This window comes from Carcharodon carcharias, chromosome 9, assembly GCF_017639515.1.
Source record: "Carcharodon carcharias isolate sCarCar2 chromosome 9, sCarCar2.pri, whole genome shotgun sequence".
NCBI classification, from domain to species: domain Eukaryota; kingdom Metazoa; phylum Chordata; class Chondrichthyes; order Lamniformes; family Lamnidae; genus Carcharodon; species Carcharodon carcharias.
Window position 1 is genome coordinate 33,003,521 of NC_054475.1, and position 24,376 is coordinate 33,027,896.

Here is a 24,376-nt window from a genome sequence, read left to right on the forward strand (position 1 = left end):
CAGAGAACCCCACCACCCCGGAATGTGTATCCCAACTTTTCTGGGCACTTTCTCCCTGGTTGGTTTGCAGAACCTGGAGATGCCCCGACTCTGCTCTCCCAACCCGGGAGTGAAAATCCAGGCCCAGAGTTTCTTTACTGTAATAAAATAGAAAATGCTGGAAAACAATCCCAGGATCGGAAAGCCATCTCACTTCCCACAAGCTTTTCCACAACACTCAATAACGTCACCATTTCAAACATGAATGAGTCCAGAGACAGATGAACACTGGAAGATTTTAGCTATTTCACTGACTGCTCTTCAGCAGAATTAGTAGAGTTTTCAAGGGAGAACTCAGGCAAGCAGGCAATGGGCACAGCCACAGCACCACTCCCATTGTTGTATCCAGACATTCTATAACATGGGAACAATCAGCTCTAAATGAACTTGGAGGAAGATTCCAACGACCCATGAGTGAAAATTATTTAGAAACGGGTATTGAGGGGAGAGAAATGACCAATGAAATGTAAAGCCAGACCACAAGAAAAAAAACTGCTCAAACAGAACCCGCTGAGCTTGTTGTACTCTTTCTTACTTTGGCTGCTGGGTTCTGGCTATCGGTTTATTGTCATTATCCTCTACCTCCTGAGATCTTAGTGCCCGATTAAGAATTTTTCAGTAACACAATGTGAGCAAGCAGGTTGACAAACTGGATCCATAAATCCTTCATTAACTTTAGCTGAAAGTTTCATTGTGACTAGAAACATTAGTGAATTGGCTTAATATCTATAAAAAAATGTAATCCTGGAGTGTAACTTCTCTTCGATTCAGTCTCCTAGCCAGGATTATGATGAAACTCGTGACTGGTTCCCTTCCTAGGAAGTATAACAGTGAACACATTGGGGCAAGTTCCTTGCAGAAATCACTGCAGTGATAGGCAGAATCAACAAAATGTTTTGCAGATTAATGGTGATTGTATTTGGCTTCCAAATATTGTTTGTTAAATTTTCTGTGAAATACTCTCAGTATTATAAATATGGGCATGCAATTTGTTATGTCATGTGATACAACAGCACTGTGCATGATTACATCTGTTTTTTAAAAAAAATTCACAAACATCATAAAGCTGATACTTTATCTCCAGCCTGTCTTTCTCATTGTGGGGTTTATTATTAACACTGGCACTAGTCATCGAACCTTTTGCAGTCTCTGATGACAGGAGGATAAAATAACTTAAATGGATGTGAGTCGTAACAGTGACATGGCAGTGGCAAACTGTGTTATGTTACTCTTTACTTGTCATTATATTGATGCTTTTCCTTAAATGGACCTAGTTCACATCATTGAAAAGACCCTACAGATTCATGTCTGTCATCATTAACATCAAAAGATTTATTCTAGCTTTTGTACATAATTTTCCAGCTGCTGCACATGATTAGGAATCTTCTCAGTGCAAACATTTTTTTTTTGCGTATTTTGCTAAAGTCAATACGGGGAACGGGCTTAAGAAAATTTATGGAACTGAACATTATCCTTTTTTTTACATAGAATGCAAAATATTTTTTTGGCATCATTATTCCAGTTTAGTGCACAATTTGATTTTCTTCCATTTTGTTGTTCACAGTGAAGTAATATTACTTGTTTCATTTTCAGTAGGATTTAAACACCGAGTCTGACTACAAATGCACCCAATTATTTTAAACAATCTTTAGTATACATCTCCTCTAAGCCCCCCACCTCCCCACCACCTCCCCCCTGCCCCGGCCCATACTATCTCTACTGCTGTTTTATTTCAACACATTTGCTTAAATATTATCAGGATTGAGCTCTCCAAGTAATTTGGAAAGTCCAGTCAGTAGCCGAGACATATAAACCAGGAAGGTCAGAAGTTCAATTTGGGGTCTGTATTGGTTCCTTTGGTAGGAATTCCACAAGTGGATTCAATGTTCTGCTTAGGGAGAAGGAAACTGATCCACTTGCCGGGTCTTGATCACTGCCCAGCAGTATCTGCTGAAAGTTCACTTGTGTGAAGATCAGGTGAGGGTGGAATTAGTCTCAGTAATGTGACAAAGCAGTCTGTCAACACTCAGCGTTAAGGCTTGCATACAGATAGCTAATGCCCAGTTGAGAAAGGTCACCATGCCTCCATCATCTGTAAATCCATGGTTTAAAGTCAACACTTTCAGGAGAGAATGGGATAAAATTACTCAGGGGAGCTATTGCATTTAGTAGCAATTTCTGTACATTAACATGTGATGAAGCCATTGCATAAGTACGATGTAATAGAGTCACAGTCCACTTTCTTTCAATCAAGAACATAGGAATTAATTTATCACTAGATTTGTAATGTATAATGATGCAATGTTTAGTCACGAGGGTAAACTTTGAACTATTTCAATGGTTTTAGTGTGAGTATTGAGCTCTGCCATTACCTTCTCCATAAAGTTGGGAAGCACACAGATTGGCAGCCCTGCCACATCCAGAATGTTGGTGGACGATTAAAAAACTCACTGGAGGAGGAAGCTCCACAAATATCTCCATCCTCAATGTTGGGGGAGCCCAGCACATCAGTGCAAAAGATAAGGCTGAAGCATTTGCAACAATCTTCAGTCAGAAGTGCTGAGTGGGTGATCCATCTCGGCCTCCTCCGGAGGTCTCCAGCATCACAGATGCCAGTCTTCAGCCAATTCGATTCACTCCACATGATATCAAGAAACGGCTAAAGGCACTGGATTCTGGAAAGGCTATGGGCCCCGACAATATTCCGGCAATAGTACCGAAGACTTGTGCTCCTGAACTTACTACGTCCCTATCCAAGTTAATCAAGTACAGCTACAATATTGGCATCTACCCAGCAATGTGGAAAATTTCCCAAGTGTATCCTGTGCACAAAGAGCAGGACAAATCCAACCTGGCCAATTGCCATCCCATCAGTCTACTCTCAATCATCAGTAAAGTAATGGAAGGGGTCATCAACAGTGCTATCAAGCTGCATTTGCTCAGCAATAACTTGCTTACTGATGCTTTGTTTGGGTTGCGGCAGGGCCACTCAGCCCCGGACCTCATTACAGTTGTGGTTAAAACATGGACAAAGGAGTTGAACTCCACAGGTGAGGGTAGAGTGACTGCCCTTGACATCAAGGCAACATTTGACCGAGTGTGGCATAAAGGAGTCCTAGCAAAACTGGGGTCAATGGGAATTGGGGAAAACTCTCCGTTAGTTGGAGTCATACCTAGCACAAAGGAAGATGGTTGTGGTTGCTGGGTGTCAATCATCTCAGTTCCAGGACATCACTGCAGAGTCGTGTCCTTGGCCCAACCATCATCAGCTGCTTCATCAATGACCTTCATTCCATGATAAGGTCAGAAGTGGGGATGTTCGCTGATGATTGCACAATGTTCAGCATCATCCTCAGATACTGAAACAGTCCATGTACAAATACAGCAATACCTGGACAAGATCCAGGGGTGATAAGTGGCAATTACCACACAAGTACCAGGCAATGATCATCGCCAACAAGAGGGAATCTAACCATCGCCCCTTGACATCATTGGCATTACCATCACTGAATCCCCCACTATTAACAAGCTGGGGGTTACCAGTGACCAGAAGTTGAACTGGACTAGCTATATAAATACTGTGGCTACAAAAGCAGATCAGAGGCTAGGAATCCTTTAGCGAGTAACAAAGCCTCTCCACCTTCTACAAGGCACAGGTAAGGAGTGTGATGGAATATTCTCCACTTGCCTGTATGAGTGCAGCTCCCACAACACTCAAGAAGTTTGACACCATTCAGGACAAAGCACCCGATCCACAATTATTCACTCCCTCCACCTCTGATGCACAGTAGCAGTAGTGTGTACCATTTACAAGATGAAATGCAGGAATTCACCAAGGCTTCTTAGTCAGCACCTTCCAAACCCATGACCACTATCATGTAGAAGGACAAGAGACACAAGGGAACACCACGACCTAGAGGTTCCCCTCCAAGTGACACCATCCTGACTCGGAAATATATCGCTGTTCCTTCACTGTCATTTGGTCAAATTCCTGGAACTCCCTCCCTAACAGCACCATTGGTGTACCTACACCACATGGACTGCAGCGGTTCTAGAAGGCAGCTCACCACCACAAGGGCAATTAGGGATGGGCAATAAGTGCTGGCCAACCCAGTGATGCTCACATCCCATGAATGAGTTAAAAATATATACTTTCTACCGTGCCTCTTAATAGAAATCCTGACACACATCTTGACTAAACAGTGTCAAGTAAAAAAGAAATTGTAATATTTGTCATCTGGTAATATCCCTGTCATATTTCTTATATTCTAAAGGACAGGCTGTTGGGGGTTATAAATATGGTTATAAATATGGTAATTGGATTAAGACAATAGAGAGATCAAAGCGAAGGAATGCATTGAAAGAAATACTGAAGCCTATGTTAGGGGGTAGCTGTTTAGATCTCCTGGATGACAGCAGGGTAGCTGGTCAGAACTCCCAGAAGACAATGTAAACAAGGCCAGACCTGAAGACACAGTTACTGTCAGCTTCAGAAAAACAACCCAAGAAAAAGAGATACTGTGTGGTAAAAATTATTGGAATTCTATAGATTATGAAATCTATAAGGATAGTTGCTGAACAGAAAAGGGGAGGGTTTGCTCTGCGGGTAGTTAAATTAAGATCTTGTGGAACTGTTTTAAAGCAATATTTACTGTGTGATGCCATTCTTGTGTTGAAGTGTATTTTTTTCCTCTATTTTCTTTCAATAAACGTTTACTGTACTATAAAATCTTCACAAGTAATTGGGGACATAATTTCCTAATTTCAGAATCTCTCCTCATACTACACAAATTGCAAAAAACGTTTTAGCAGCTGTTTCAAGTTTCCGTCTCAGATTTGAGCAGCTTGGCATTTACCATCAGCCGTGCCATAACAACAGATCCAAGTCTAGTCCTTGTGACCTCTCATCTCACTTCAACAAACAATAAACCTATACTTTGCTTACCCTAGCTCGCCAGTTTCCATTCTGTTAAGTAACTAGATTCAGTTATTGCACCCAGTCCTGTCCCTAACTTCACTCCTTGAGTCAAGTCTTGCTCCTTTATTATTCCTTTTATTCAAACTCCTTTGTCCTGAATCCAGTACCAGCTCACCAACAATACTACCCTGACCTATCATAACCCCACAGTGTCCATTGGCAGTATGCCCTGGCATAATCTAAAAACTGTTTTTTTAACCACAAATCAGTCTTTACCTGAATGATTGTCTTCAACATATGGCAGTAACACATTTCATAATGCATCTCAGCCCATGACCATCATGGGAATGAGAATGAATGGGAAAGTATGAAAGTAGAACAGATATTTGTGGAGTGAGGAAGCACCACAAAATGAAAAATGGAGTTTAAAAACAGCTCTCTGATTAAAAGAACATAATTATATTGAATCCCAGATAAGCAGAAGCCAACTCTAATTGACCCATTCCAACCAATTATAAGTGCAGTCATAGTTGTTTGTAGTCCATGGCAGTCACATTGTGTACAGCACATTGTAATAAACAACAAATTAAAGAATGACTAGATAATCTGAGGTTGATGGTTTTGGTTGAGCTCATTTGTACAGAACACCAGGAGAAGTTCCTGCTCTTGTTCTAATAGTACCAAAGGATCTTTTATGTCTACTTGAGCAGAAGGATCAGGTCTGATTTAACATCTCATTCAAAAGATAGCACCTTCGCTAACACATATAGTCCTAGGTTGGAATATAGTCCTAAATTGTCTGCTCACCAGATTTAGTGCTATATTCTATTCTCTCTCCCACTAACCTCCAATGTAGATTTTTAAAATGGGTAGGTCACAGGCTACTTGACTGTAGAGGGATTTTGGTTTGCAGCTGAGGCTTCAATACTGGTTATCATAAATTGTTTCCCATCCAGCAAAATTTGGCTGCATCCCATCAGAGGATTTGTTTAATTCTGAGGCCTGAAGTTTTTCCTAATTAGGATGGTTATCCACGAGTGTGTGAGTTAATGAACTCTACAATTTACTTCATCCAGCTGCACCAGCTTGAGGCTTTCTACCTCTATTGAACTTGTAAACTCCATATCCTTTCTTTTTTAGATGGATCTTAGGGTTGTCGAGTTTGCTTTAAAGATATTTATGATCCCAAAAGCATGTGTTTCCCTCCTCAAAAGGGTCTCACAAATTTCTTCATGGTTCATCATCACAGACAGTTAACTCTTTTAGCCCTCACCAATGACTATATTTTCCCTGGGCCCTGAAGAAGGGTCATACGGACTCAAAACGTTAACTCTGTTTCTCTCTCCACAGGTGTTGTCAGACCTACTGAGCTTTTCCAGTATTTTCAGTTTTTATTTCAGATTTCCAGCATCCTCAGTAATTTGCTTTTAGTATATTTTCCCAAGCGTCTACAAAAGGCTCTGCGCTAATGCAGGGTGGAATTTTCCACTCTGGAGATTCAGTGCGGCAGCGGGCAGGAAAGTTGGGGTGATTCCTGCTGGACAACATGGCAGATTTTTGCCTGATTTTCTGCTTTTCAGCCCATTAATTATGCATCAACGAGGAGCTCATTGAATCTTGGGGCGGGCCGTGATTCAGCTGCACCACCATTACCTCATGGGGTCGAAGATCCTGGCACCATATTTAAACAGCACCCACACAGACATTCACTCACTGCAGGCCAGATGGGGGCTGAACGTCTACATCACCATGCCAACCATATGCAGCAAATCCGCAGCTCCACAGTTCAGCAAAGCCTCCACGGGGATTCTCCTCCAAGAGGTCCAGGAAAGGTGGGAGGTCCTCTTTCCAAGGGATGGGAGCAGTAGGTCCTCCCACCTGACAATACTGGCCTGGGAGCAGGTTACCAAGGAGGTCAGTGGCCATGGCACCGAAAAAAGGACCACTCTGCAGTGCAGGAAATGAATGAATGATCTGATGTGCTCCACCATGGCAAGTGAAACTTCTACTCCTTGCAAACTCACACTCTCTTAAGGGCATCAGGCTGTCTAAGGGTGAGAGCCCACAGGGATGTCACACACTACCAGCAGATGAGGCATCATGATTGTCTGCCAGCCACTTTAAAATCACCATCTCATGTAAGATTCTGCACAAATGGTGTTTTAATCACTTGCTGGGAAGGGCTCAGCAGACACAACAGGCATGCATGCTTCTGAAAAGCTCTTTCATCTATAGTGCTCATAGTCAATCCACCTGTCTTTATGCAGGACAAAATCATCCACAGTTGACAGGAGAGAATAAAGACCAGAGAGGGGACCCCAGTCTCCCCCCATGAAGAGCAAGCGGCAGACCTTGCTGGAGAGAATAGGAATCTGCTCCTGTTTGGAAGGCAAGATTGGCCTCTCCCAACAAAACAGCAAAGGTCCATCCAATATACATTGGCCACATGCGGAGAAAAACTGTGAGTGATCTGTAGGAGCCTGTCTAATCAATCACTAACTATCTCTTCTCTCTATTCCAGCCACCAGCAAGAAAAGACGGAGGAAGAGTTCCAGCAAGAGCCTCCGCCACAACTCCCAGAGCACCACTGATGAGAAGGCAGAGGAAGCATCTGATGAAGACCTGTCACTACGTTCACCTGCACGCTCCACCTGTGCAGATACACACACCTTGGTGGGTCCCAACTCTGGAGTGGGCTCAGATTCACAATCTGGTGATCATTTCACGGACACATGTCCATAGTAAGCAGAGCCAGTGACAGCTGAGGTCCCTCACACTTGGAAGACTACTGGAGACCAGGCCCCTGCTGAGACTGAGTTCTGTGACGAGCTTCTGGACTCTGTCCTGAGAGAAACTTTGGAGATGCAAACACAGGCAGGGGAACATCAGGCAGAGTTGTCAGAGGCCATCACCAGGCTGAAGCGAAGGATAGAGGAGTCCACCCATGTTCTGTCTGATGTCATGGCTCTGGTATGCAAGTGCATCGAAATCACCATGAGAAGGGTGGTGGCCATCTTGGAGACCCAAGTCCAGCAATTTCTGCTGGATTTATACTCATATCTGCACACCATCACTCTAGCCATGTTCCAGCTGTGGCTAGGAGAGAGGGGGACAGAGCACCTCGAACTTCCCCCAAATGCCCCTTCTAATGCACTCCAAGGATGTCCTGCCACTTCAAATCCCTTCGGCCTGTGACCCCTCAACTCTAGCAGGTCAGGCTGAAGAGGGTGCATCTGCCCCAGAGCAAGAGGCCCTTAGCAGTCTGGGACCCCTAAGGCTGCGGGCCTCCAGAGGATGTCCACCAAAGTCACCTCAGACAACAGGGCATGGCAGTCAGCAGGCTGCATCCACCACAGCTGCAGGTGTCAGGGCTGCACCTCAGCACAGTGGTAAAGTTAGGGAAATGAAGAAGGCTTGAATGCACAATATTGGTACAGATGTTCATTCACTGTACATGATCTGCACTGTTGTAAATATAGTTTGCATTTATCCCTCTCCAAGTCTCAGGTATTGAATGGCTAATTGATGTGATGCAAGGTCCCACGTTCATTCAAGGGTACAAATGAAGCCTCCACCCACCTATCTTGTTCCTCCATTTCATTAAGTCTCACTCAGTCTCATCATGGTGAATTACCTTTAGTTCCATGACATCCTTTTTAAAATGATAGCTGGACAATACCCATGTGACCCTTTCATCACAGGCAGACATTGGGCAGAATTTTCCCACATTTGCACTAAGTGCGGTAGTTGGCAGGTAAAATGACGTTTCACCCGTCGTCCTTGATGGCGGGTTTTCAGGCCCTATCATCCCAAACCTGCCTCATTATTTGTGCACTCCCAAGAAACATGCTGTTTCTATGGCAGGTGGGGTATCATTTGCCTGTCAACCATCACCGCACCGCCGCATCACACTGGGAGTCATGTTTAAAGACCAGCCAAAAGCACAGGGCTCATTGCTTCGAGCTCACCACTGCTGCATGGAAGACATGGCCAGCAAAGGGAAAAAGGCTGCAGCCTCCCACTTCAGCGACGGGTCCCTCGAGCGACTGTCGTGGAGGATGTCGTGGAGGCCCGAAGGGATGTGCTCTGCCCCTGCACTAGCCTCAGGATGGGCAGCAACGTGACCAATGCAACTTGGGAGGTAGTGGTAGCAGTGATCAGCACCAAAGCCCTTCAGAAGAGGACAGGCACCCAGTGCTGCAAGAGGATGAATGACTTCCTCCCTTCTGCCAGGGTAAGTCACTCTCCACATCGCTCTCAACTCACACACTCACAAACCCATCAGACTGCCAAGGACAGTTCAAGGGACATGGCCATTCACTCACCCATCATTATACTCACTGCGTCCATGGGACCGGTCACCACCACACAGGCCAGGCATGCTTATCATCTGGCCTGACAGGTGTCCTGCTTGCACTCTCTCCATCTCTATCCATGCAGGACAAGCTGGCACACAACAAAGAGAGAGATAGGTCACAGACCGATGGCGGACTGCCCGAAATCAAGGTCCTCATGGACTTTGAAAACAGAGCAAACAACGGCCCAGTGAGGATCCGAATTGGTCCTGTGCTGACGGTGAGGTTGGTGGTGCTCTACCAAGTGAGGGCCCAAAAGTGCAACATCCATCAGATAACCATGCTGTAAACAATGTGTCCTCTTTCACAGACCACTGCCATGCACTAATTATCTCCCCTTGATTTCACAGGCACATCTGCCAAACAGCCAACAGAATCCATGACCCGGGGCCTCCAATCAAGCCCCAAAGAAGCCTCTGGAGAGGAATCTGGAGGCACTCTCCCTGAAGTCCCATCACAGCGCTCACCCACACCCTCCACTAGTGCAGAGACACACACCTCGGTGGGACTTAGCTTTAGATTAGAACTGGGGTCACAATCTGGTGAGCACATCGCACATCGTCCGATCCACAGCAGGTGGAGGCAGGGACCTTGCAGGTTCCTGGCACTCGGAGGACTGCTGGAGGCCAGAAATTTGCTGAGTCCAAGTCAGATGATGAGACTCTGGGCTCGGTCATGTCTCAGTTGCTGGAGCTGCAAAGGCGAGCTCAGGAACATCAGGAAGAGATGTCCACTGCATTCCTCAGATTGCAAGGCATGATGGAGGAGTCAGTCCACCTTCAGGCTGAGGTGATAGCGCCAGCATGTCAATGCACCGAGGTCAACACTGGTAGGGTGGCTGCCGCCATGGAGATCTTGGTCCTGTACTGCTGTGTGGGCTCAACTCCATTGCTGACGCCATAGTTGGCCTCCAATAGCATATATGTAGAGGTGTGCTGGGCAGCTCGATCTCACTCCAGCTACCCCTGCTCTTTAAGAAGTCAGCCTAGGGCCCTTGGGCACCCATAGGGAGGGGGATCAGCAGGTGCACACTCCAGGTCCATCCATCCAGGTGACCTTGGGAGTGCCCAGCCAATCCGACCCCTCTTCCTGTAACCTCAGCAGCTCCAGTTCCACAGGCTGAGGAGGGTGTCACTACCACACAGCCGGACCCCGAAAGCAGGCCGTGCCCTCCAGAGTATGCCCGCCAAAGTAATCACAGACAGGGCATAGCGGTCAGCAGGCAGCCCCCACCTCCACTGTGGATGTCTGGGAAGCACCAAGACGTAGCGGCAGGGTTAGGAAAGTGAAGGAGAATTAGTTGCACAGCCTGGGCGCTAGTGTTAATCACTTGTACATGCTGTTCAGTATTGTCAATAAACTCCCAAGAATGTCTCCCTGCCTGTGGCTCTTTGTTCTGATGAACAGTGTTCTTGTCACTGCACAAGATAAAGGCAGGTGTCTCAGTCCAGGGCCTCTTCTCTGTGCTCTGCGCAGCCTTCATACCAAAGTGATAGTCCGGCCTCATACTCCCTGGAAACATTACTGATGCCTGCACCTCAGCCATGCTGGTCATTGCTGCCAGAATGTAGAGGGCAGGCACTAGAGTACTCTCATTCTTTTAATATGCTCTCAGCACCTTTAAGGAGGGGCTATCCTCCATCTCTTCAGCATCTGTGACCAGTGACACTGTGCTCCAGCTCCTGAAGGGCTCAGGTGCTGAAGACAGACAAAGCATCAGAACTTCTAAAGCTTCATGGCTGTGTCTCTATGATATGACCCTGATCACGGAGCACAAGTGAGCTGCCCTTGGCCAGACAGGAGTCATACATTCTCAGGGGCTTTGTGAAAATTTATGGAGTGTCCTCACCTCATGTCTTCATCATCCTCCTGCAATCATGTGACTATTAGGGCATCTACCGCTTCTCCATGTCAGGAGCATTCTCAAAGAGGGTATTCGTACTTCCATAATCCAGACGGGATCAAATGTTCACAGATGTGATGTGAGGATCTATGGGGTCACCTCACTGCATGTTGTCATCATCCTCCACAAAAGGAGCACTTAAGGGGCTTCCCGAGCACGTCTGCCTTGTCTAGCCAGTGTGAGGACCTCATCCCCATCATCGTCACCTCCAAGGACCTCCTCAGCTTCATCCCTCTCAGCATCCTCCTCATTGGAGGGGACGTGCAGCTCATTCATCTCCCCCTCAGCCAGGTTGTAAAGGGCGCAGCAGATGACGATGATGCATGACACCCTCTGGGAATGGATTGCAGGGCTCCACCAGACTGGTCCAGGCACCGAAACCTCATCTTCAGCATCCTGATGGTCTGCTCTACCAAGTTGCGAGCTGCTGCATGAGCCCCATTATAGCGACGCTCTGCTGCAGTCTGAGGCCACCGCATGGGTATCATCGGTCATGGTCTCTGCGGGTAGCCTTTGTCCTGGAGGAGCCATGTCCACAGCTTCTGTGGGCCTTGGAAGACTCCTGACTGAGGATGTAGGCGTCATGCACAATCACTGGAAACCATGCGCACATCTGCAGCATGTGTTTCTGGTGATGACATACTAGCTGCACATTCAGTGAGTGGAAGACCTTGAGGTTGATGTAACCACCATGTCTAGTGATGAAGACCTGAGCACCACATGGGTGCAGTCAATCACACCCTGCACCTGCAGGAATCGTGAGATCCTGGAGAATCCAATGGCCCTTGCATCCTGGCTGTCCCGGTCTCAGGCAAAATGCACAAAGTTGTGTGCCTTCGAGTAGATGGAATCCGTGACCTCATGGATGCATTTGTGGGTGGCAGATTGTGATATCCCACAGAGGTCACCTGTGGAGCCCTGAAAGGAGCCACTGGTATAGAAATTGAGCGCCGTGGTCACTTTCACAGCCACTGGCAATGGATGCCTTCCATGTCCCCTTGGCGCCAAGTCCTACAGTAAGTGGCAGATGTGAGCAACCAGGTTCCTAGGTATGAGCAGTCATCGGCCACACTGGTCTGGAGCACTTGATGGCACTTTGGTGCCTCCACATTACTTGCTTGAGTGGACAGTCTAGGACGCTGACCCCAATCATATCACTGTGGCTGTCTCAGTTGCAGCGGAATGGTCAGTTTATACAGGTGTCCCTAATGTGTGGCCACTTCCCTCATCTACCCTAACCCCCCACCTCAATTTCTTCTGCGTGGCATCCAACGACAGAGCAGCAGTTGCCCCCCCCCACCCCTGACAACAGTTGCCATGGAGGCTGGGCAGCAGTTGCCCGCGAACACCATAACAGTTGCCTCTGAGGCTCGGCAGCAGTCGCCCCCAGACTCCCCATGGCTTTCCCACCAATGTGATCCAGTGGGGGTCCAAGAGCCTGGCTGGAAGGCCTTTTAATGAGATGCTGATGTATTACAATGAGCTTCCCGATAACCATTGGCAAGAAACGCGGCGCGCCATCGGCAGGCTGAGCGGACGACCGTGACCTGCCTTCCCGCCGTCGTGAACCCGATTGTACCATATTGTCCGTGCACACCGCCTATCATGCCCGCTGCCTGCAGGCACAGAAAATTCCGCCCATTATGTGACCTCATGAGAATTGTTCATTAAGGTTAGTGATTATCCTGATGCTGTCACACTGAAGCCTGCAGTGTGTGGATATAATAAATATTTGTCGCGATCAATGTCGGAGTCTTTTCACTCAAGTGCATTTTGCAATGGTGTTTATTTTGTGACTGTGAGGTTTTGGTTAAAGTTATACCATTATCGAGCACCATAGCCTTTCATGCCTCCCTGCAACATGATTTTGTCTCCGTGTTTAAGGCTGAACATTATTCCTTTATTGGTCCCCATTCTCCCCGTACAAGATGCTGAAGATGGAAGTTGGTTCCAATCGGTGACATTTCAAGTGTCTGCTAGAGGGGATTGAGTGTATGATGTCAGAGGTGTTTGCTCATCCCAGTGAACCCGTCCACTTACCCATGAAGATTGTAGTTTTCTCCTAGGCAGTTGGCTGCCTAGCAGTGCTTCATGGAGTCCCTCTGTAGTCACAGAATGCAAATCAATATGTAATTAGTGGCATGACTGTGCAGTCATTGACTTAGCCTTTATCAAAATGATTAGCCTTTGTGAGATGGACAATGTCGAGGATTGTAATGCTATGAAAACTATGCTTTATCACATCTCCCGAGTGCTCAGCAGGATTGATGAAGGGAAAATAAGTTATCATTGACTGTAGTGTCAAAACTGACTAGGCCACGTCTCTCCCAAATGCCAAGGCAATGCAGGACATAAACTTGACAGGCTACCGACAAATGTAGGGTTATGCATGTTTGTCAATATTCACACAGCAGTCATGTTGAACCACTCTCTGTGAGGACAATGTTAACTTAACTCCCATCTTTGGTTGCAAGCTGTCATTTAACAGATCACTGCATCCATGTCCGATGGCATCATGGGGCTATTTCAAGAGGTAGCCTCTGATTAATCATGCATGAGAGCTGGCGTTTGGAGAGATGGTGCTGTCCGGATGTAGTTCCGTCTTTTGCGTTGTGCCTGTGCAATGGCATTCGCATGTGGCTCATCTGAATCCCCGCCCTCTTCAGATTCATCCCCTTCGACGTCCTCCTTGTCCTAGCAGAAGTCTAGCTTCTCCATGACTCCCTGTGGCAAAATGTCCCTGCTTTGCAGTGCTAGGTTGTGCGGGGCACAGCAGACAACCATGACGCGGGACACTGTCTGTGGTGAGTATTGTGGAGAGAGCCCTGCCTGATCAGTCCAAACATCTAAAATGCATTGTTAAGAGGCCAATAGTCTGCTCTATTAGGGACCTTGTGGCTGAATGTGCAGCATTGTATCTCTTGAGATGCACTCTGTGGATGACGAACAGGCATCATTACCCACATCTTCAGGGGCTACCCCTTAACACCTAGGAGACAGCCCTCTATGTGCTGAGCTCCATCAAAAATCTCTAGCTGCTGGGAGTGACCCAAAATGTACGATTCGTTTGAGCTCCCTGGGTGCCTAGCACAAACATGTATGACCTACTTTCTGTGATCACAAATTAGCTCGCTGTTCAGAGAGTGAAATCCTTTTCTATTGATGAATCTCACAGGCTGCTGCCAGGGAGCTCTTAAGGCCATATGTGTGCAGTCAATAGCACCCTGCACTTGTGGGAAGCCTGAGATCATAGCAATTCTCGTAGCTCTGGCAGATTGGCTTGTTCAATCCATGCTGAACTGCACATAATGGTAAGCTATATTGAAAAGGATATCTGTCACCTCCATTATGCATTAGATTGTTGCCAATTGTGAGATCCTGCAAAGGTCCCCGCTGGAGCCCTGGAAGAACTCTCAGACAAAAAAGTTCAATATGGCGGTAACCTTCAGAGCAACTGGCATGGGATGCCCTCCAAGTCCATGCGTCATGAGTTCCTCAATGCGAAGGTGGCAAATGTGAGCTACCACATCCCTAGACAAGTGAAGATGTCTGTGGCACTGCCTTTCACTCATCTCCGTGTTTGAGCTGCGTCTTCTGTAGACCCTTGGTATTCATGAATTTGGCCGATCCTCATTGGCATCTGGGACTTCCTGGGGCCCTGCTGGCTCTTGATCTTCAGGGTGATTATCTTTCCTGAGCTATGCCAATCAGTGACAGGTCCTTCTTCTCCTTATTCTAATCAAAGCTATCAACAAGGCAGCGTTGCCTGCAGTCTGCATTCTCCACTCCTCCTTGTATCTATGAACGATACAACTGAGCAATCAATGGTAGTTACTGTGGAATGGTCTCCTTCCATATGCAAGGCAGGAATGCAGCCTCCAGCCCTTGACTTTCCTTTAATCTGCACATTGCATACCAAGGCCACCCCTTGCTGGATGATATTGTTCTGGAGGACATGTGACTGAGTATTCCCCTCAGACGTGACCATATTCACAACAAGGGTCATAAGTTGGGTCCAAAGACCCAAGTCCTGGGAGCTACAGTCAGCCTTGTGTTGGTTGTGCCCCGGTGGCTTTGACAATAACTATGGATACCGATTGTCCTGATTGCAAGCACGGTGCCTTGAATGTCATGGCCAGTGCATTGGTACATGGAGGTTTGTAGGGCTCATGCTGTCTCTGTGCAGCTGAGGTGGCCATTGATTCTTGGGCCCTGTATCCATTCCCACATACTTCTGTAAGGGTCAGATGCTAATTAAGACCTTACGCGCTATAACACCTAAAGTTAATGGATTCACGCCTAAACATGTAACATGTGAGAAGGAGCCAAGCTAATTCATCGTACATTAGATCCTCAAGTCCAGCTCTCAGCTGAGCCATGCTCTCCATGGTTTGAGCAGGACAGTTATAGGGTGCCCCTTCAATTGGCCAAGATTTGCTGTGCTGAATTCCTCCCACACACCCTGAGAACCCTTCTGACCAAATTCTTTTCTAGCTTGTTTCTCAAACTGCATCATTGTAAGTTGAGCACGAAAATGGTGCTGCTGACCTTCCTCTGGGAGGTCAGCTTCTAACTTCCCCCTGTCGCCCACCAAATCCCTCCAATCCTCCTCCATCCTCACCGACTCTTAATTCCCCTTCCTCCTATCACTACCCAGCCTCCCCGTTAACCTTGAACCTGTCATTATCCATGTGGATATTCCTGTTCTCCCCCCGAGCTCATTAATGTCGATGTCCCCATGCCCTTTGTCGACCTGACCCTTCCCCTTCTTGAGGCCACATGCACCCTGACTTTCCAGGAATGCCTCCCCCACCTCCCAAGACACCATCCAATACCCCACCATTACTTTTCAGCTACCGACTTACAGGATACTGATGCATCCCTTAAATGTGACTGTGCCATCTGCCTCACAGTAACATGACTCTAACCCTAAGGACCAAATTCCTTAGCTGACTGACCACGCCCTGCACACCATATTGTGCACGACTGTCACTGCAAAGAGAGGCCTTCCCCCACCCAAGACCGTGATCCAGACATGCCTGCACAGCCCCTGGACATTCTCTTCAATATGCCTCCGACAGTTTGGCTTTGCCCCAGGACAGTTTCTGAATCTTCCTAGGAAAGTCCCATAACTGTTGCTCCAGGACAGTCTTTCACTACTCCACTCTGATTCTTGACCACCCATTAGTCCTGCCTCTGTCTTCTCCCTCCCCACCTGTGTTCCACATCCCATGCCCCTAGTCCTGCCTTTGCCTTCCCTCTTCCCTCCCATATTCCATAACCCCCTCCCCCCTAGTCCTGCGTCCATCTCACCCTTCCCGCTGGTATTATCTACCTTGCACAGCCTTGGCATAAATTGTGATACAGACACCCAAAATCTCACGGCAACACTCTTAAAGGTAGGCAAAAGCAGCGTCTACATTCCTCGAAGTTGCTGATGAACTGAATCTTGTCAGGTGCACACAACTTATATACAGTAGGGAAACAGACCGCTCCAATTATCCATGATGGGGCACTTAACTTGGAGGGGATGTGTAATTCCGGCGAGTTGGCCTTTTAATGAGCATTCATGAGATTCAAATGAATGCAAATGTGGTTTCCGACATATATTAGCAGGAAACTCAACCTGCCTTTAACCAGCCATCACAATTGGGAGGACAAAATTCCAAACTAATTTCTTGCCGGTGGGAAATCAACTTTTTCCATCATGCCAAATGTTGTTCCCCTGCCTGCCATGATTCCTGCTGTTGGCGGGAACAGAAAATTCTGCCCACAATTACAGACATAGCTCACAAATCAAATAGCATGGTACCTCTTGCTCTCATCCCTCCTCAGAGCATCTTGAGCTGAACTGGGCTATCACAATGCTTTGAACCACTGCCACCCTCCAACAAAGGGGAACAAAGCAAAGTTCAGAATCTGTTAAAGTTTACCTCCAGTTAACTGAAAATGCCTTCTGTCACCATGTAACATAAATTCATTCAGATATATTTGCATATTTGTAAGCATAATTACAATAATGGTGCACAAAACACAACCAAATCACAAGAGTAAACTTAGATTGTAACCTGGGCAGTCTTGGATCACTGTTTTACATTAAGAAGTATTATTCTCTCCCTAACACTTGCTTCCATGTGTTCTCCATATCTTAGAACCTACTTTGGCAAAACATTCATATATCTGAAAAGAATCATTCACAGCAGAAAACTGCCATACTGGCAGAATCTAGCTGCCTTCAAAGTTTTTTGTTTACTTATTCTTTCACAGGATGTGGACATCGCTGGCTAAGCCAGCATTTATTGTCCATCCCTAATTGCCTTTGAGAAGGTTGTCTGTTGTGTTGAGTTTTAGGCCAAAAACTGGCGGATCATAACAAACAGCATGTCCAGTTGTTGTACGCAACAGACAGGGTACAGACTGTACCCAACCAGCCCATGCTTGCATAACTCAAAACACAGTGTCCAACATTAGATGTAATTCCGTGATTGGACTACATTTGCTAAATGATCCTCAATTTAGGATTGTCAGTCAGACTCAAATTGTGGTGTATTTGCACGTACTGTAAGCTACATTTATTAATACGCAGCGCCCTGTTCTTTGCAGACAGGAAGAACATGAACACATATTGCACCTATTTCAGCTGAACAAAGTGACAGCTATTTGCTGGCTCATTGTTCAGGGCAATGCCTTGATCAATCATGGTCAAGCTGCCCGGTTTAAATTTCAAACAATGCTTGGCAGTTAACTGTCAGTTACCAACAGTGGTGCATTCTCCATGGCAATGCTACTTGCCAACCAATCAGCACTTTCTTCACATATGGGCTGAATTTTGCCAACGGTGAGCAGGGGACGGGTCCCGCTCACCGACACGTAAAATGACGCGGGATGATGTTGGGGGGAACCCCCGATGTCATCCTGTCCCATTTAAATTTTCAGGAAGGCGGGGACTCAGCAAAATCAGTTGCGGGCCCGCCGACCTGTCAATGGCCAAATGAGGCCATTGACAGGATCATTGAAACAATTAAAGGACCTGCCCGTCCAACCTTAGGCAGGCCAGGAGCCCCAGCGAGCAATAGAAAAAACATGAAACCTCATCCACCGGCGGGATGAGGTTTCATTTAGGGATTTTAAAAACTTAATAAAGTTTTAGTGTAATTTATGAACATGTCCCATCTCACGTGACATTGTCACATGAGGGGGACATGTTAAGGATTTTTTTTCCTCTATTTTTAACGTTTTTAAAACTGTCAGCAATCTCTCTGAGGCAGCACTTAGCCTCAGGGAGATGTGCGGTCTTTCATGCGCATGCGCGAAAGAGCGCATTCTCGCTTTTGGGGAATCCCCCGCCCAAACAGGAAGTGCATAATTTGGCCCACCCACGTAAAATGGCAGTGGGGCCCACTACTCCGGTGGGGATCGGCTCCCCGCCCACCGGAGATTGGGTCGGGCCCATCCGCCTGACAGGCAGAAAATTCTGCCCATTAAGTATTATTGTTGTCTTCCGCTTATGTTGGTATTCTTGCAAGTGTCCTGATGAATGAAAGATGAAAAGCTTACACATGTTTATTTTTTCTGCACATCCACTTGGTTTCTTTAAGATGAAAATGTATAGTATATTTGCTCTTGGAAAATTCCATGCACTCAGAAACCAGGACTTAAAATCAAGAACAGAAAAACATCTCTTGCCTTACTGCTTTCATATCCAAATACAATTTCTTGATATCCTCTAATTGATATGGCTGATAAATTGGACCAAACTTATTTTTTTCTGTTGCACATCTCTATACCTTGTGCTCTTCTAGAATATAAAGATCGAAATGACAGAACCTTAGTTTATAATGTTTGGGATGGGGTATGGAAAATCAATCAGTCCCAGGTTCAGCTGTGTGCTCTCCTGATCTGTACTTGAGCTCCGACAAGCCTTGTCTGCTGTGGTTGCAATTTTGAGTCAACATTTAACTTTCAAAATCCTATCCAAACACATATAATGGGAAAACCCTATTGAAAGACATGAACATTCATAAAACTTATCACAACATGTTTCTACAGTTTTGCAACTTGTTAGCACCAGGGGTAGTCTCTGAATCTCTCTTTCTTCACTCCAGAAGCCATATTGGTTTTCATTTGATATGAAGGTAAGTTTGATTTCAAGTTCAATATTTATTGTTGAATTTTTATTTTTTGTTTTAAAATTAAAATTGTTTTCGGCCGCCTGCTGCCGCTATCTAAGCCCATGTTTAATAGTCAACCCTTCTCCAATGCGCACTTGGTTCACCAGCCTAGATATTTAGTACCCTCTTGTTTTCCCTGCCAGCTACCAACTGTTGCATTCTGCTGAGCTTCTTTTGTGTCCTAAGACATATCATCTCACCCCACTGGCCCATCCAGGCAACTGGCAAGCCCCCAACTTTGTCAACAATTGCCATCTCACTCTGACTCTTAACAGAGCGAATGGTCCCTACATGTTCTCCTTTCCATTCTTACCAACCTAATTCTGGGCCAACCTGCTACCATGCTGGTCATTTCCACAACCACATCGACTCCTTGGGCCTAATGGGCCCTCCTGGCTTTTGAAGTGCGAGTGGGTGGAATTCCCTAAACAGCTACCCCATGTCAGTGCACAAAGTAGATTAATGTTATGTTTCCAGTTTTCAGTTACAGGACCAGGATTCCACATTATTGTGGCTAACCTTTTTAGGGAATTCTGACCTTGCAGGTTTACAAGCTGACTTTTGTATTACAGATGCAGAATTCCCTTAAGTATTTAAGCAGTGCAACTCAAAACACCCCGCATGCTCATATATTGCTCCTCTTCATCCAGCCTATCAGTCTTAATGCCTCCAAATGATGTATTGCCTACATCTATCCAAATCCAACACCCCATATATTCACCAGCAGAAAATTCAGTCTCTGGGCATCATTTGAGTCACAGTTCAATAGTGAGATGCAAGTCCCATCTATTGCTGCACTCACAGGGAGCCAGATAGACCAATGCTCTTTTCCTTTCAAGAACAGTGAGAATGTGATCAGTATTAGAAAACTTCTGTGGACCCTAAAACTACCAGCCATTACCATGATCCCAGAGTTCTCAGGGCAAAAGCAGCAGCTGCAATTCTGAATGTTTTATAACTATAAGATCCAGCTGAAAGGCTGGCCATGCCTGGGTCTAAGCTAATTACCCCAAATGCAGGCAAGTTCAAGGCAGACTTGGTGAAAAGCATTTCAGGTGGAATCAGCCAGACAAGTGCCCTGGTATAGAAGAAAGGGGCCAGAAAAATGGCCCTAATAATTGATTTCGCATAGCTTAATGCATGCTTCAATGAGTGATGGCATTCAAATTGTGTACAGGTGAGACAAGATTTTCAAGTGACCGGGAGAAAGTTCAATAGGCAGAAGTAGGGTGTGAGTTTTTAAGTGATGATATCCTGGTGCACGCTTCAAATTAAGAACAAACACAGACACAATTTTTGAATTCTTGACGTCAGTGGTAGAAGTGTAGTTTAAGGATAGAAAACTTTGCACTGCTCCAGTCAGGCTCTTTCACAGGTCTAACAACGGCAGATTTCTGATTTTGTAGATGGTGGGCTTCAGTGAGGCTTTAGACTCTCCTGAGTTGAGATACCAGTAACAATTCCACCTGCCTATTGCTCCATGTTGCAGTGCATTTATTATAATCTCTTATCTTGTCTGCATAATGCTGATCTTTTCACTCATGTCCTTTAATTCTAAAATAACAATCCAAGTGAGGTAACTTTTAAAGGGGGTCATTTTCAACTTCACCTGAATCACATGGTAAAGAGTAACCTTCGCACAGCACTATCCTGCGCCACCATTTGAAAAAAATGTAAACTGGATTCTCAATTTCACCATCAGAAATTCTGACTGCTTCTAAGCATTCTAAGGAACCAAAATATTTTAATAAAAATAATTCCTAATAGCTGATTTGCATAAGCATTTTCTACACCCCATAAGATTCCACAATCACTACTGAAAGAAACTCAGTCTAAACAAATCTCTCACTTAATAACCAACATATACAATGCTCAATCACTAATCTCCACTGACAGTACTACACAGTCTTTGCATTGTATAACAAGAAAGATAATCTTCCATGTAATTTTGTATTAACTTTGAACTAAATTATTCCACTCGGCAAAAACCTGTGTAACTCACTAACAACTTCATCAGTCTTTGTCACAATTATTTTCCAGTATCCTATTGGTATGATTGCGCAGCATGGGATTGGAAAGGCAAAAATATGTATAACTGTGAGACATTTATTTCCATATGAAGATATCAGCCACTGCTTGAACTTGTTCATTGGTGATCTTATTTTTGTTCTTTTTCTCATTAACTGATGTTGCAATTATATTTTGACAAATTAAGTTTTAATGTTAGAACTATTAAAGGAATACTTTGTGTATCATTTAAGTTAGAAATATAATGAAAGGTTTATTTTATTTTTCTTGTGAATATTGCATGTGCAAATGTCAACGATGGGGAGTAGAACACTTTTCCAGTTTTATTACCAGGCTCACATAGTCCTGAGTGGACTAGGTTTGAGTGGAGCATAAATGACAGCATGGACTAGTTGGACCGCATGGCCTATTTCTGTGACATACATCCTATGTAGTCCTATGGATCAGGTGTAACATCGCCAGTATTATTTTTGATAGTTGTAATCTGTTTCATAGCTTGTACAGGTGATAAATTCCTGTAGTTTTAGAGCAACAGAGATGTAAAGGTGAAGCCTGAACTTAAGCCATGGGTAAGCTCTAGTGTTCTTTCATTTGTACTATTTGTCATAGTGATTCTTCGCGCCTGCACATGAGTTGCAGGCTTTGCACATCCGTTAAAGCACTGCCCTATTTTCCTACCACAACCGAGAAAGCTCTGTATTCAAGCTCTTAGTATTTATGGATGTATTTCAGAAAAATTAATCTCGTGCCAAAGCAATATGACTGGTGCTGAACACTTAAGTGTACCACAAGCCAGCAAGGTACCTCACCACAAGTGAGAGCTTGGAAAGTCTATTTTAATGTATTATTGAGTCAATAATATGGTTTTCTATTGATTCTGCTTATGTATCAAAGTTCAGCTGTAGCAGGGAATCACTATGAATTAATTCCATAGTTCAGTTTCAACTGATGCTGTTGTCAGAAATCTTAAAGTCGACAATAACATCTTTTCACCTTATGGCCTGCCCTAAACGTTCTTATCACTCTTCACCTGTGAGGTGTTAAAATAAGAAAGAAAGACTCTGCATTCATATAACACCTTTCATGACCTCAGGATGTTCCCAAGGACATTACATTCAATTAAGTATTTTTTAAAAAGCATAGGCACTGTGGTAATGTAGGAAATATAATGCCAGTTTGATCACAGCAAGATCCCACAAACGCTACCTCAATAACCAGTGTTAATGATGTTGCTCGTGGGCCACTCCCCTGCTCTTTTTCAGAACAGTCTCATGGAATCCAATATGTCCACTTGGTAGGGCCGATGGGGCCTAGGTTTAAAGTCTCATGTGAAAGATAGCACTGCTGACAGTGCAACACCCCATCAGTACTGCACTGAAGTATCAGCCTTGATCAAGTCTCTGGAATGGCACTTTAACCCACAACCTTCTGATTCAGAGTGGAGAGTGTTCCAATGAGCATGGTGGACACAGGGTGTGATATGTCATTATTTCCTCTTCCTAAATTAAATAGCATTTAGTTGTGGCATAATATGTGCAATGACATAATGTTTTTTGTTTAACTTTGTTCATTTTCTGATGCTATGCTTAAAATTTTCACAAGTGGGATTACTTTGTTTTTATTACAGGAATCTCATGAAAAGAATTGGAATGAAAATCAAGATACAGATGCCAAATACTGGGGAGAAAGTGGAAATATTACAGACACATGCAATTCATGAATGCAATATTTTAGATGTATTCTCATTATGAATTAAAGGTTTTTTACACACACACGCACACACACACACACACACACACACACACACACACAGAGTCAGGAGCAAGATGATCACGTGTCATTTTCAGATCTGAATGTCATAATGTAAAGGAAATGAAGAGCATAAAGAATGGCTCCTTCAAAATAATATTTGTTGAACAAACTGAAAACAATTATGATCTTGCATAGCTGAATAAAAATGTGGAAAATTACAATTGTAGTGCTCAAACTTTTAACACATTCTGGGTAGTAAATGTACACATATGAACTCACGTCAATTGACAGCTCTCTCTCTATCAGCTTCCTAGTTGTTTGCTCACAGTAAGTGAGCATTGCCTCTCGATCGTATGTTCCTGTGGGCTGCTTCTCTGTCTGATTTCTCTGTCTCAATCCGACAGCAACATTGGAATTTGGGTCCATGACATCCAACTCAATTTGCAGTTCTTGCATTTCCTCCGGAGAGAGATTTGCCAACAAATTATCAATATCTGGATCCTCGCTCACCTGCCTTTTGTATTCTTGTTTTCTAAATCGTGACATTTTTGTATCTTGTTATCCAAATAAAATAAATAAAACTGTGAGCTTGTATACACCGGTTTAAAATCTATTCCTGAAACAGCACTTTGAGTTACAATAAAATACAGATATATCCAAAAAAGATCAATTTGGCAACTTCTGATAGCTTAGCTAACGTCTTTATACTATCTCTAACAGCAGGTGATGAAGGGCCAAGCCAGAATGTAGTGAATCCTTATATGATTTAGCAACCAAACATGAAATGAGGAGAATAATTGATGTGAGATTGCACCACTCAGAAGCTGCTTTGGGAATACTAATTATATGAACAGCCAGTCAGCAGTGAGAGGGGGAACTCACATAGCCTAACAATTTAGGCTGCATGGTGAGGACATTCCACAGAATCCTAAGCAGTTGCATTACCAAATTTAGTACAGCAGATTTAGCCTTGAAAGGAAATAGGAAGAAGTACAGCAAAACTGAGACGCACAAAAAATGTAGAAGTTGGCAGCACTAAATGTTTAATTAATACTGTAAAAACTTTTAAAGGCAGGAGAACATGGAGGAAAAATCATTGCACGATCAAAAATACTAAATTTGGTCACTGCACTCAAATTCAGCCTAGCTCTTAGATGTTTAACCAAAACTTGTTTTAATTTTGGTTAAAAAGAGTAACAAATATAAAGAA

General features: G+C 44.8%; 1 protein-coding gene across 2 annotated transcripts in view; it reads right to left on the reverse strand.

Annotated features, from left to right (window-relative positions):
* lmod1b (leiomodin 1b (smooth muscle)) overlaps window positions 1-23,922 on the reverse strand; it is a 50,416-nt gene extending 26,494 nt beyond the window's left edge. For both annotated transcript variants that reach the window (XM_041194768.1, XM_041194769.1), the window contains exon 1: window positions 23,446-23,922. In XM_041194768.1, coding sequence (XP_041050702.1) covers window positions 23,446-23,712 — 267 coding nt within the window. In that variant the 5' untranslated portion in view covers window positions 23,713-23,922. The remainder of the gene's footprint in view (window positions 1-23,445) is intronic.
* Window positions 23,923-24,376: the final 454 nt, after the last annotated feature.